Here is a 15,412-nt window from a genome sequence, read left to right as displayed (position 1 = left end):
ACAGACCTGAAGTAAACGACTACAGACCTGAAGTAAACGACTACAGACCTGAAGTCAATGACTACAGACCTGAAGTCAACAACTACAGACCTGAAGTCAACAACTACAGACCTGAAGTCAATGACTACAGACCTGAAGTCAACAACTACAGATCTGAAGTCAACAACTACAGACCTGAAGTCAACAACTACAGACCTGAAGTAAACAACTACAGACCTGAAGTCAACAACCACAGACCTGAAGTCAACAACTACAGACCTGAAGTCAACAACTACATACCTGAAGTCAATAACTACAGACCTGAAGTCAACAACTACAGACCTGAAGTCAACAACTACAGACCTGAAGTCAACAACTACAGACCTGAAGTCAACAACTACAGACCTGAAGTCAACAACTACAGACCTGAAGTCAATAACTACAGACCTGAAGTCAATGACTACAGACCTGAAGTAAACAACTACAGACCTGAAGTCAATAACTACAGACCTGAAGTAAACAACTACAGACCTGAAGTAAACAACTACAGACCTGAAGTCAATGACTACAGACCTGAAGTCAACGACTACAGACCTGAAGTCAACAACTACAGACCTGAAGTCAATGACTACAGACCTGAAGTCAACAACTACAGACCTGAAGTCAACGACTACAGACCTGAAGTCAACAACTACAGATCTGAAGTCAACAACTACAGACCTGAAGTCAACAACTACATACCTGAAGTCAACAACTACAGACCTGAAGTCAATGACTACAGACCTGAAGTCAACAACTACAGATCTGAAGTCAACAACTACAGACCTGAAGTCAACAACTACAGACCTGAAGTCATTGACTTCAGTCAAGTCTCTCCTCCCCTTCCTTTCCAAAACTCTAGAGCGAGCTATCTTTAACCAAGTCTCCTCCTTTCTTCACAGTAACAACCTTCTAGACCCCCACCAGTCTGGATTCAAGGCCACTCAACAGAGACTGCCCTCCTTGCCGTCTCTGAGCAGCTTCACACTGCTAGAGCAGCCTCTCTCTCCTCTGTCCTCATCCTTCTAGACCTTTCCGCTGCCTTTGACACAGTGAACCACCAGATCCTCATGTCCTCCCTCCAGGACCTGGTATCTCAGGCTCTGCTCTCACTCTTCTCATCCTACCTCACCGACCGCTCTTACCGGGTAACCTGGAGAGGATCTGTGTCTGAGCCTTGTCCTCTGACTACTGGGGTCCCTCAGGGCTCAGTCCTTGGTCCTCTTCTCTTCTCTCTGTACACCAACTCTATCTCTCTGTCATTCTCTCGCATGGCTTCACCTACCACAGCTATGCTGACGACACCCAACTGATCCTCTCGTTTCCCCAATCTGAAACACAGGTAGCAGCACGAATCTCTGCCTGTCTGACTGACTTCTCTCAGTGGATGTCTGACCGACATCTCTCAGTGGATGTCTGATTGACATCTCTCAGTGGATGTCTGACTGACATCTCTCAGTGGATGTCTGACTGACATCTCTCAGTGGATGTCTGACCGACATCTCTCAGTGGATGTCTGACTGACATCTCTCTGTGGATGTCCGCTCACCACCTGAAAATGAACCCGGACAAAACTGAACTTCTCCTCCTTCCAGGAAAAGGTTCTCCCACCCACAACCTGACTATTAACTTCAACAACTCAGTGTTGGCTCCGCCTCCGACTGCCAGGAACCTCGGTGTGACACCTGTCAGTCAACTCTCCCTGACTGCCAACATTACCACAACATCACGCTCCTGTAGGTACATGCTGTACAACATCAGGAGAATACGACCTCTTCTCACTCAGAAGGCGGTCCAGGCTCTGGTCCAGGCTCTGGTCCAGGTTCTGGTCCAGGCTCTGGTCCAGGTTCTGGTCATCTCACAGCTAGACTACTGTAACTCCTCCTTCAGGTCTACCTTCTAATGCCATTCGACCTCTACAGCTCATCCAGAATGCAGCTGCTCGACTGGTCTTCAACCTCCTAAATTTACCCACAATCCTCCGCTCCTCCACGACCTTCACTGGTTATCGGTGGCCGCAGCATCCGCTTCAAAACATTGGTACTTGAGTACCGTGCTGCGAACAGATCGGGTCCATTCTACATCCAGGACATGGTCTAACCTCACATCCAGGACATGGTCTAACCTCACATCCAGGACATGGTCTAACCTCACACCAGGACATGGTCTAACCTCACACCCAGGACATGGTCTAACCTCACATCCAGGACATGGTCTAACCTCACACCCAGGACATGGTCTAACCTCACACCCATGACATGGTCTAACCTCACACCCAGGACATGGTCTAACCTCACACCCAGGACATGGTCAAACCTCACACCCAGGACATGGTCTAACCTCACACCCAGGACATGGTCTAACCTCACACCCAGGACATGGTCTAACCTCACACCCAGGACATGGTCTAACCTCACACCCAGGACATGGTCTAACCTCACATCCAGGACATGGTCTAACCTCACATCCAGGACATGGTCTAACCTCACATCCAGGACATGGTCTAACCTCACACCCAGGACATGGTCTAACCTCACATCCAGGACATGGTCTAACCTCACACCCAGGACATGGTCTAACCTCACACCCAGGACATGGTCTAACCTCACACCCAGGACATGGTCTAACCTCACACCCAGGACATGGTCTAACCTCACATCCAGGACATGGTCTAACCTCACATCCAGGACATGGTCTAACCTCACACCCAGGACATGGTCTAACCTCACATCCAGGACATGGTCTAACCTCACATCCAGGACATGGTCTAACCTCACACCCAGGACATGGTCTAACCTCACACCCAGGACATGGTCTAACCTCACACCCAGGACATGGTCTAACCTCACATCCAGGACATGGTCTAACCTCACACCCAGGACATGGTCTAACCTCACACCCAGGACATGGTCTAACCTCACACCCAGGACATGGTCTAACCTCACATCCAGGACATGGTCTAACCGCACACCCAGGACATGGTCTAACCTCACACCCCAGCCCGTTCACTTCACTCGGCTTCTTCCAATCGGCTTGTAGCTCCTTCACTTCGAGCTAAACACTCAACAAAATCACGACTGTTTGCTGTGCTGGCTCCTCATTGGTGGAACGAGCTCCCCATTGACATCAGGACAGCAGGAAGTCTCTACATCTTCCGTCGGAAACTAAAAACACATCTTAGTGACTATACCTTGAATAGGGAAGGTAGAGCCGTAGTAGCACTTTAGTAGCACTTAAATGTCTCTTACCGATAGCACTTTGTAGTTTAGCACTTTAGTAGCACTTAAATGTCTCTTACTGACGGCACTTTGTAGTTTAACGTTATTGAAGAAATTGTACTTGCTTGATTCTTGTTGTTCTGAGTTTGGACTCATGGTTTAATGCACTTATTGTAAGTCGCTTTGGATAAAAGCGTCAGCTAAATGACATGAAATGTAATGTAATATATACGTATATATATATATGTGTGTGTGTGTATATATATATATATATACGTGTGTATATATATATATATGTGTGTATACGTATATATATACATATATGTGTATATATATGCATATATATATGTGTGTGTGTATGTATGTATATATATATATATATATATGTGTATACGTATGTGTGTATATATATACATACACACACACATATGTATGTATACGTATATATATACATATATATGTATATATACGTGTATATATATACACATATATGTATATATACATATATATGTATATATATATACACATATACGTATACACATATATATATATATACATATATGTGTATGTATATATACATATATGTGTGGAATCCTACAAATATCTTTATTATTCTAAACAATTATAAACCCAAACTTGAATTTTAAAGGCAAAGTAACTTAACCTAACCCTATGGAAGTAACTTAACGTAAGCTAACCTATCCCCCTGGAAGTAATTTAACCTAACCTGTAGATGTGATACACTGCCTTTAAGTGATATATAATATACATGTAGACTATATGTTTATCAGCTTTAATGTGTGATTGTGTGCTCTTTTCAGTTACAGCAACAATAAATAATCCTGTCTCTTCTCAGTCGGCCGTGTCTTCAGGTCAAAGGTCATCTCGTCCTCCACCACTGATGGCTCTGATCTCTCTGGAAGATCTTGACAGATTGGACGATGATCAGCTGGAAGATGACATCACTGACAACCCAGAACCAATGGATGAAGAGGACAGGGACCGACTTCTGACACACTGGCAGGCAGTTGCCAGTACCCACCATGTGTCAGTACCTCCAGGTGAGAGGGGCGGAGCTTGTATTTACCATGTGTCAGTAGGCGCGTTGGAGATGAGCCAGTCCTGATTAGAATCGATCACCGGCAATCGGCGCACAATGCATGCTGGGTAGATTTGTGTCCGACGTGACCCCCGCAGATTTTTGAGTCAGGCGCCACAGTAGCTCTCCACTGACTTCGTGGCCCAGTGCATGATGGGAAACGCCTGGCCCTCGCCACATCATAGAGATGATTGGCTCTTACCTTTGACAACAACATGTGTAGTATAAAATTATTATTTTATGTGTAGTTGTAATACTTAACGCTCGATTGTTGACTATTAGTCTCAGGTTTAATCTAAAGACATATCTTGCGTAGTTGATATTAATAAAGGTTATTTATATATATATATATATATATATATATATATATATATATATATATATATATATATATATATATATATATATATATATATAACACACAAAACGAGTAGTAATGCATTTCATAGTCAGACATAAAAAGAACAAAGGATGCAGCTAGACACACATTTCTACATATATGTTTATGAGGGGGTGGTACATATGTCAGTACCTCCAGGTGAGGGGGTGGTACATGTGTCAGTACCTCCAGGTGAAGGGGTGGTACATATGTCAGTACCTCCAGGTGAGGGGGTGGTACATATGTCAGTACCTCCAGGTGAAGGGGTGGTACATATGTCAGTACCTCCAGGTGAAGGGGTGGTACATATGTCAGTACCTCCAGGTGAAGGGGTGGTACATATGTCAGTACCTCCAGGTGAGGGGGTGGTACATATGTCAGTACCTCCAGGTGAAGGGGTGGTACATGTGTCAGTACCTCCAGGTGAAGGGGTGGTACATGTGTCAGTACCTCCAGGTGAGGGGGTGGTACATATGTCAGTACCTCCAGGTGAAGGGGTGGTACATGTGTCAGTACCTCCAGGTGAGGGGGTGGTACATATGTCAGTACCTCCAGGTGAGGGGGTGGTACATATGTCAGTACCTCCAGGTGAAGGGGTGGTACATGTGTCAGTACCTCCAGGTGAGGGGGTGGTACATGTGTCAGTACCTCCAGGTGAAGGGGTGGTACATGTGTCAGTACCTCCAGGTGAGGGGGTGGTACATGTGTCAGTACCTCCAGGTGAGGGGGCGGTACATGTGTCAGTACCTCCAGGTGAGGGGGTGGTACATGTGTCAGTACCTCCAGGTGAGGGGGCGGTACATGTGTCAGTACCTCCAGGTGAGGGGGCGGAGCCTGTATCTACCATGTGTCAGTACCTCCAGGTGAGGGGGCGGGCCCAGGACGTTGGTATTTTGCATTGATAACTATTCAGTTTAAATATTTTCTACATAACATATTTGTTCTTGTTGATGAAGACTTTAAGACAGCTGACTCATGTCTGCACTGAACTTCCTGTGTGTTCCAGACATGACGGTCCCAATACAGGAAATGACCCGTAACCAACAGCAGAGGGAGCCCTTGCCCTTCACTCCAGTGTCCTCCCATGAGAAGGTAAACACTAGTACTATACATACTTGTACTAGTAAAGACACAGTATTCATGGCTGTACTAGTAAATGAGGTGCTATATATCTCTGACTCCCTCTCCCCCTACAGATGGGGAGGTGCTGTATGTATCTGACTCCCTCTCCCCCTACAGATGGGAGGTGCTGTATGTATCTGACTCCCTCTCCCCCTACAGATGGGGAGGTGCTGTATGTATCTGACTCCCTCTCCCCCTACAGATGGGAGGTGCTGTATGTATCTGACTCCCTCTCCCCCTACAGATGGGGAGGTGCTGTATGTATCTGACTCCCTCTCCCCCTACAGATGGGAGGTGCTGTATGTATCTGACTCCCTCTCCCCCTACAGATGGGGAGGTGCTGTATGTATCTGACTCCCTCTCCCCCTACAGATGGGGAGGTGCTGTATGTATCTGACTCCCTCTCCCCCTACAGATGGGGAGGTGCTGTATGTATCTGACTCCCTCTCCCCCTACAGATGGGGAGGTGCTGTATGTATCTGACTCCCTCTCCCCCTACAGATGGGAGGTGCTGTATGTATCTGACTCCCTCTCCCCCTACAGATGGGGAGGTGCTGTATGTATCTGACTCCCTCTCCCCCTACAGATGGGAGGTGCTGTATGTATCTGACTCCCTCTCCCCCTACAGATGGGAGGTGCTGTATGTATCTGACTCCCTCTCCCCCTACAGATGGGAGGTGCTGTATGTATCTGACTCCCTCTCCCCCTACAGATGGGAGGTGCTGTATGTATCTCTGACTCCCTCTCCCCCTACAGATGGGGGAGGTGCTGTATGAGGAGCGTCTGTACCCAGCAGGCCACTGGGCCTGTGTGACTAAAGGAGAAGATCTGTATGAACAGAGCATCTCGATGGGCTTCATGAAACTGATGCGCTTCATCTGTAAAGAAAACTCTGCAGGTCAGACTCCGCCCCCTCCCACCATATATATAAAAAAAATAACATTGCCTTTTATATATATGTGTGTGTGTGTGTGTGTGTGTGTGTATATATCTCTAGGCAGGTATCTGGGGATGACGGTGCCGGTGGTCACTAACGTCCACATGATGGAGGACGGGAACACGTTTCAGAAATGCGTCCAGACGGCCTACTTCCTGCCTGCAGAGTTTCAGACCAACCCCCCTCAACCCTCCGACTCCGATGTCACCATTGTGCACAGAGAGCCAATCAGAGTCATCGCCAGGTCAGAACATCATCAACGTGGAGCTTCATAGCAAACGCTGTAAAGAAATATAGGATTACATTGATCGTTACAGCTCTGAGATCAACCAGTAGAATCCTGAAAGGAGGATTCACAATTCAGCGTTAAATCCACACGTCCCTGACCACAGCGGTAAAGACTGCTGGTGTGTTCATGTCCCGAGTAACTAATTCCCAGTTTCTGATTGGCTGTCAGGACGTTCTTCGGGACGACCACAGAAGAGACCCTGACCCGTCAGATCAGCCTGCTGTGGGAGATTCTGGGCGCCACCAACGACCTCCGCAGAGACGAATACCTGGTGGCGGCGTACGAGAACCCTGGCATCCCCCGCCGCAGGAACGAGATCTGGTTTGTCAGGCGCAACCCGTAACGCCTCCCCAGCATCCTCCAGGGTTCTGGTCTTGATTTGTCAGATCCAGAAAAGAAAGTGAATATTTTTTTACAAGATGAACTTGTAGTCGTTGATTAAATATTTAGTGTTTTAATCCTGCAGCTGTTATTTGATGTTTCCTTTGACAGTAAAAGTTGGTATTGTGATTCAAATCTGATGATTGAGAAGACATTTGCTCAATAACCCTCAGATATAAATGATCATCTGCAATCAGATTCATGGTTAAACAAATGAAATGAAATAAATGTGATGTAAACAAGTTTAATGACTAATCAATAACATTTAAGTGAAATCAAAATAAACTTTATTTACAAAAACATCAGCTTCTTACAGTTGTTTTCACCTCAAATTGAGAAACACTTTAAACTAAAGAAAGATAAAAGGGGCGGGGCTCCGGAGAGACGTCATCAGATCAGATCGGCCACTGCAGACACAAAGACACCGTTAGATAGCGATCAATACATCCGGAGAATCGATGTATTGATCCCCAAGACACTCGTGATTGGTCCTAATGTATTGATCCCCAAGACACTCGTGATTAGTCCTAATGTATTGATCCCCAAGACACTCGTGATTGGTCCTAATGTATTGATCCCTAAGACACTCGTGATTGGTCCTAATGTATTGATCCCCAAGACACTCGTGATTAGTCCTAATGTATTGATCCCCAAGACACTCGTGATTGGTCCTAATGTATTGATCCCTAAGACACTCGTGATTAGTCCTAATGTATTGATCCCCAAGACACTCGTGATTAGTCCTAATGTATTGATCCCCAAGACACTCGTGATTAGTCCTAATGTATTGATCCCCAAGACACTCGTTATTAGTCCTAATGTATTGATCCCCAAGACACTCGTTATTAGTCCTAATGTATTGATCCCCAAGACACTCGTGATTAGTCCTAATGTATTGATCCCCAAGACACTCGTGATTAGTCCTAATGTATTGATCCCCAAGACACTCGTTATTAGTCCTAATGTATTGATCCCCAAGACACTCGTGATTAGTCCTAATGTATTGATCCCCAAGACACTCGTGATTGGTCCTAATGTATTGATCCCTAAGACACTCGTGATTAGTCCTAATGTATTGATCCCCAAGACACTCGTGATTAGTCCTAATGTATTGATCCCCAAGACACTCGTGATTAGTCCTAATGTATTGATCCCCAAGACACTCGTTATTAGTCCTAATGTATTGATCCCCAAGACACTCGTGATTAGTCCTAATGTATTGATCCCCAAGACACTCGTGATTAGTCCTAATGTATTGATCCCCAAGACACTCGTTATTAGTCCTAATGTATTGATCCCCAAGACACTCGTTATTAGTCCTAATGTATTGATCCCCAAGACACTCGTTATTAGTCCTAATGTATTGATCCCCAAGACATTCATTATTAGTCCTAATGTATTGATCCCCAAGACACTCGTTATTAGTCCTAATGTATTGATCCCCAAGACACTCGTTATTAGTCCTAATGTATTGATCCCTAAGACATTCATTATTAGTCCTAATGTATTGATCCCCAAGACACTCGTTATTAGTCCTAATGTATTGATCCCTAAGACACTTGTGATTGGTCCTAATGTATTGATCCCTAAGACACTTGTGATTGGCCCTAATGTATTGATCCCCAAGACACTTGTGATTGGTCCTAATGTATTGATCCCTAAGACACTTGTGATTGGCCGTACCGTTCATGGGCATCTCGTCGATCTGGGTGGAGTAGTACTGCTCGATGTCACGCAGGATCCGGATGTCGTCGTTCTTCACAAAGTTGATGGCCACGCCTTTACGGCCGTAGCGGCCAGAACGACCAATCCTGGAAGGGGTCAGAGGTCATTTTACAACCATGCAGAAGTTCAGTTTGTTTCAACTATGAATGAAATATGAACAAGGCTTGTTTCAGAAGCATCAAACCAGTTTTATTAAAGAGTATTAATAATACTATGAACCAGGTTGCGTCATAACTACGTAGCTAAACTCCTCATGAACTCTCCTTCCTATTTTCCAGAGGTCAAGGACAAGTGGTTAGGAAGAGACGTTAGGAGGTAAATATATGACTTCGACCGCAGCCTTCCTGGCATTGGTACAGGTGTGATGCGTACCTGTGGGACTACTTCCTGGCATTGGTACAGGTGTGATGCGTACCTGTGGGACTACTTCCTGGCATTGGTACAGGTGTGATGCGTACCTGTGGGACTACTTCCTGGCATTGGTACAGGTGTGATGCGTACCTGTGGGACTACTTCCTGGCATTGGTACAGGTGTGATGCGTACCCGTGGGACTACTTCATGTGCATTGTTACAGATGTGATGCGTACCCGTGGGACTACTTAATGTGCATTGTTACAGATGTGATGCGTACCTGTGGGACTACTTCCTGGCATTGGTACAGGTGTGATGCGTACCTGTGGGACTACTTCCTGGCATTGGTACAGGTGTGATGCGTACCCGTGGGACTACTTCCTGGCATTGGTACAGGTGTGATGCGTACCTGTGGGACTACTTCCTGGCATTGGTACAGGTGTGATGCGTACCTGTGGGACTACTTCCTGGCATTGTTACAGATGTGATGCGTACCTGTGGATGTAGAGCTCTCGGTTGTTGGGCAGGTCGTAGTTGATGATCAGAGAAACTTGAGGAACGTCGAGACCTCGAGCCCAAACATCCGTAGAGATCAACACACGACTGAAACAGATCAATAAGTCATGAAGAAGAGTCCACAGATGATAACAGGGTCCTGGTCTACAGGGTCCCGGTCTCTTACCTGGCTCCAGATCTGAACTCCTTCATGATGGACTCCCTCTCTTTCTGAGGCATGTCGCCGTGCATCGACGACACCGTGAAGTTGGCCTCTCTCATCTTCTCCGTCAGCCAGTCCACCTGAAGCACACACACGGAGACTCAGATTCCCAGAAGGAGTTGCTGCACTCGGGTCATGTGACCTGTGAGGAGGAGAACAGACCTTCCTCTTGGTGTTGCAGAAGATGACGGCCTGCGTGATGGTCAGCGTGTCGTACAGATCACACAGAGTGTCGAACTTCCACTCTTCTCTCTCCACGGCCACAAAGAACTGCTTGATGCCCTCCAGAGTCAGCTCGTCACTGAGGAGACACAAATATTGAATAAATATAAATACATGCGTCATCAGCTCGTCACTGAGGAGACACAAATATTGAATAAATATAAATACATGCGTCATCAGCTCGTCACTGAGGAGACACAAATATTAAATATAAATACAAATACATGCGTCATCAGCTCGTCACTAAGGAGACACAAATATTAAATATAAATACAAATACATGCGTCATCAGCTCGTCACTGAGGAGACACAAATATTAAATATAAATACAAATACATGCGTCATCAGCTCGTCACTGAGGAGACCTAAATATATAAATACTGTTAGTGAGCTAAAGTGGTCTCGCACAAACAAAAGTACACAGCAGGAAGTTTTAGTGTGTACCATTTGTCACCTAACGTTGATTTTCTTTCGCCAGTAGGTGAGTGAAAATAGTTTATCTATAATAGTAATAAATAAAACATCTGTATGGATCACTTTAACAGCTTGTTCCTGCCCAGCTTGTTGAACACTAGGAGCGGATCAGTGTGTGCGCTCTAGTAATGAAGTATTGATACTAAAAATATGCAAAATGCTATCGTTTTTAACGTAGGATTAAAAACATACTACTGCTGTCATGCTGCACGATACACCGTGCAGCATGACAGCAGTAGATGTCGCCGGCTGACATTCAAGCTGGTGACCCCTCCTCCCACCCCGAGAACAAAAACTCTTCAGATCTACACGATTCACTTGGATGACATTTTGATTGAAAAACTGTGAATTTCGGCAAAAAAGCACCAATTTTGCAGGTATGATAAATATATATGTCTCATCAGCTCGTCAGAGATATACATCTCTCGTCACTGAGGAGACCTACTGTATATAAATATTAGATATAAACACGTCAGCTCGTCACTGAGACATAAATATATATACATAATTACTAAATATAATCTATACATTATTCATCGCTGAGGAGTCTTCAGCAAGGTTTTCTCTTGAATATCTCATGATTATTATTATTATACACACACTCCATATTTAACTGATTATCTTCCCGAATAGCCCAAACATGGTCTGCATGCTCTAATGTTCTGACCGTTTGACGAGGATGCGGATCGGGTCGGTCATGAACTTGTTGGTCATCTCCAGGATCTCGTGAGGCAGCGTGGCGCTGATCAGAACCACCTGAGTGGCCGGAGGCAGGTAGCGGTACACATCGTAGATCTGCTCCTTGAAACCTGGAAAGGGTCAACGGTTAAAGATGACATTGTGTCGGTATTTCATGTTGACAAATAAAAGATTTAACGGTCACGGGTTAAAGGTATCCTGTGATATCATAGCATCTAACCTTTGTTGAGCATCTCGTCCGCCTCGTCCAGAACCAGCATCTTGATGGCTCTGGTCCTCAGACTCCTGCGGCGAATCATATCTGGAGAAAACAAACCAACCTCAGCTTCCTGTTGGAGGCGACCAACAGCAGACCCACACACGGATAAGTTATAACCCCGCCCCCAACCGCTGCAGACACGCCCTTTTCTGTGACAGCCCAGTACCAACCGGAGCTAGAGAGGCCCAATAACAACATTCCAGTCACCAGAGAGACCAGACTGGAGCTGGACTGGGACCGCAGACTGAGGGATGTCATCCTCTGAAAACAAGGATCCTAGGACTCTAGAGACCTGAACCCCTGACACACAACGTTGTTTTGGGACTTAATCAGAGCTCTGCAGCTATCAGGAAGGACAAAGCTCTGCAACTGGACGAGTCTACGGACACAAGTGATGCCGGCTGCCATTTACAGATACCAGCTGTGAACAATACTGCCCATAGGACATGTTTCAGTTAGGGCTGCAACAACGAAATCGATAAAATCGATTATTAAATAGTTGGCAACGAATTGCATTATCGATTCGTTGTGTCGCGCGACTATTCCGCCACCCAATAAGACGCGGAGATGTTTGAGTATATATATTTTAAAGACCATCGGAGAAGGACAAGCCACGCCCCCTTCCTGCCGGCCTGCATGCTGCTGCTCCGGCAGTAAGTTATCGAGATGGAGTCGGTGAAATCCCCCGAGCTGTGTGAGCCTGTTATGTTATGAACCCAAACACGAGGGCGTTAGATGTTCCGACGTTTATGGGATGTCCACAACAAGTATAAAGCAGAACTAGTGGTTATTTATTCCGTGGTGAACGGCAGAAATAACTGTTTTTACGTAGACAAGCCACAGAGACAAGCCACGCCCCCTTTCCCTGCGGTTTATAGACAAGTGCATCTTATTTATGTACAATTTCTTTTTTCTTTTAAAAATTAGCAGGTGCGGCCTATAGATAGGTGCGCTCTATAGTGCGGAATTCACAGTACCTGTTACCTGTGCATTTTCTGGAACAGTTCTGTTGAATAAAGGGTTGGAAATTAATGCTTTTGTTTTTTGATCCGATTCATCGATTAATCAAACAAATAATCGACAGATTAATCGATTATTAAAATAATCGTTAGTTGCAGCCCTAGTTTCAGTCTTTCCAAAACGTTTCCAATCACCACACGTTCCGCCGGAATGGGTCCATGGCCAAATGCAGGGAGAACGATGCTTAATTACCTCCACGTAATACACCAACAAGCATTATGTAGATCATTTTTGACTGAGTCTTCCTCAAAGTAAACTGGGTTAAACGGTCCGAGAAGTAGGTCTTGTGTGAAACTCACCAAACACCCGTCCCGGTGTCCCTGAGACCACGTGCTGTCCGTAGTCCAGCTTCCTGATGTCCTCACCCACGTTGGTCCCTCCGATACAGGCGTGACACTGGACGTTCATGTAGTCCCCCAGAGCCAGCAGCACCTGAACACACCAGAGACCAAAGACCATCAGAGACCAGGACACCAATGCTCACAGACGATAGGCCGACTATGACCATGTGGGCGGGGCTACCTTCTGGATCTGTCCGGCCAGCTCTCTGGTTGGAGCGAGGATCAGAGCCTGCGTTTCCCTCACCTGCAGCAACAAGAAATATTAATATAAATGTAAAAATGTATATCAGTGGAACCCTGACAGAAACCTGAACCCTGACCTGGATGTCCAGACACTGCAGCACCGACACACAGAAGGTGGCTGTCTTTCCTGTTCCAGACTGAGACCTGAACAGAGACCAGGCGTTAGAGAACACACAGAACATTGGTAAACCCCACAGGTACCTGCAGGTCCCTATAGTTTAGGTCTTACTGGGCGATGACGTCCCGGCCTTTGATGATTTGCTTAATGGCTCTCTGCTGGATTGCTGATGGCTTCTCAAAACCTGAAACACAAAACATGAACCCTTCAGTTTAACAGAGACTTTATACAAATTAGTTATTTAGCATCGAGGGGGGGGGGGGTACAGTTAGGGGCCCTGTGGACCGAGTGGAGGAGCTCTCAGACCAGCAGACACACTGGGAGCTCTCTGTTCACTATACTTCCGCTTGACTCTAGCTACCGCTAACTAAAGCTAATGCTAACTGGAGGAACCGCTTCATTAAAAAACAGTAAACTGTGTAAAGTAAATAACATTATACATCTGGAGCTTCTATAAACCATGATGAGAAACATCAATATAATTAACTTCTATTTTGATTGAACTGGTCTAAACATCGCGGAGATAAACAGTTAGCTTTAGCTTTAGCATCCCCCCCCCTCCTTCTGGAGGCCGCTGAGATCCCCGGCTAACCGTAAGCGTAGATGCCGCGGAGCAGGTCCTCCCTCAGGCCCATCGTGTCGAAGGTTGGGGTGACGTCCACCTCCTCGCTGGTCTCAAACTCCACCTTGGTCATGTCCTCGTCCCTAAGGAGCCTCTTCCTCTGCAGCCCGACAGCAGCCATCTTCCTCTACGCTGTTTCTGCTGAGACCAACAACAAGAAAAGAGCTGCGACGTTCTGCTGCTAACACGCGGAAGAAAGAGCGGGGTAGCGCTGATGACGTAGAGTGTACGCGACGCAGTCTGCTTCCGGTTGGTTGACCAGCTGCTGAAGAACAGCGACACATAAAGGCCAGGAGGGTAAAAGCACCTCACAGTCAGTCAGAGTCTCTGAACCAGAATCTGGGGAACATCTTTCTGACAGTAGAGACACAGAAAGCTTCTACTGAACCCGGTTAGGGTGGTGTTCTCATTGTGTTCTAATGTGTTCTAATGTGTTCTGAGATTGAACCCCGGGTCCCTGAGGACAGTTAGTCTCAGCACCAGAAGTCTCCCAAGGAGCCGGGTGGACAGTAGAGAACAACAATGGTTAGATGAACCGGATGAGTAACCGTCACTGCATGAAACTCAAAATACAGTGGGTGTAAATAATGGAAGCGGGTAGAGAGAAAAACTCCATTTGGGTGAGATGAGTAGACCTGTGCCACCACCCCGACTAGAGGGTCTGGATGTGTGGCTGAAGGAGAAGGCTGAGGAGAGAGCAGCAGGGGTTGATGTGTTGTCTGGTGTGATCCAAGTCTCAGTGAGAGCCAGGAAGTCCAGCGATTGCTTGATAGCGAAGCCAGAGATGAAGTCCGCCTTGCGGTTGGCTGACTGGCAGTTCCAGAGGCCCCCTGTGACGAGGTGCTGGGTCTGTGTGGAGCGGGTGGGATATATAAGAGAGGAGGGATTTTGGTGCATGTGTGAACGAGTCCGTGGTCTATAATATCTACGAGTAGGTATGGAAAGAAAACACATTTTCACAGGGAAATGTTTATACTCAGCCGCCCTCAGCCACCACCGAAGACTCCCACGAAAGACTCCTAGGTCTTTATCCTCCGAGTCTTGACTCCCACGAAAGACTCCTAGGTCTTTATCCTCCGAGTCTTGACTCCCACGAAAGACTCCTAGGTCTTTATCCTCCGAGTCTTGACTCCAACGAAAGACTCCTAGGTCTTTATCCTCCGAGTCTTGACTCCC

At 46.2% G+C, this 15,412-nt stretch overlaps 2 protein-coding genes across 3 annotated transcripts in view; one reads left to right on the top strand and one right to left on the bottom strand.

The window, feature by feature from the left end:
* soul4 (heme-binding protein soul4) overlaps positions 1 to 7,748 on the top strand; it is a 9,683-nt gene extending 1,935 nt beyond the window's left edge. The window contains exons 2-6 of one of the 2 annotated variants that reach the window (XM_034530897.1): positions 4,160 to 4,297; positions 5,721 to 5,806; positions 6,593 to 6,734; positions 6,834 to 7,017; positions 7,231 to 7,748. In XM_034530897.1, the coding sequence (XP_034386788.1) occupies positions 4,219 to 4,297; positions 5,721 to 5,806; positions 6,593 to 6,734; positions 6,834 to 7,017; positions 7,231 to 7,405 (666 nt within the window). In that variant the 5' untranslated portion in view covers positions 4,160 to 4,218 and the 3' untranslated portion in view covers positions 7,406 to 7,748. Of the gene's footprint in view, positions 1 to 4,092; positions 4,298 to 5,720; positions 5,807 to 6,592; positions 6,735 to 6,833; positions 7,018 to 7,230 lie in introns of both variants that reach the window. The other variant, XM_034530889.1, reaches the window with a different exon arrangement.
* Positions 7,708 to 14,462, bottom strand: eif4a3 (eukaryotic translation initiation factor 4A3). The gene is made up of 12 exons (XM_034530877.1): positions 14,207 to 14,462; positions 13,726 to 13,798; positions 13,574 to 13,640; positions 13,435 to 13,497; positions 13,212 to 13,344; positions 11,854 to 11,934; positions 11,602 to 11,743; positions 10,401 to 10,539; positions 10,203 to 10,318; positions 10,016 to 10,123; positions 9,127 to 9,254; positions 7,708 to 7,850 (listed from the first exon to the last, which is right to left on the bottom strand). Exons 1-12 carry the CDS (start codon positions 14,355 to 14,357, stop codon positions 7,834 to 7,836), a joined length of 1,218 nt encoding a protein of 405 aa, XP_034386768.1. The 5' UTR covers positions 14,358 to 14,462; the 3' UTR covers positions 7,708 to 7,833.
* Positions 14,463 to 15,412: the final 950 nt, after the last annotated feature.

The sequence above is a fragment of the Cyclopterus lumpus genome, chromosome 1 (genome assembly GCF_009769545.1).
Source record: "Cyclopterus lumpus isolate fCycLum1 chromosome 1, fCycLum1.pri, whole genome shotgun sequence".
Taxonomy (NCBI): Eukaryota; Metazoa; Chordata; class Actinopteri; order Perciformes; family Cyclopteridae; genus Cyclopterus; species Cyclopterus lumpus.
This window is presented reverse-complemented; position numbering and strand designations above follow the sequence as displayed.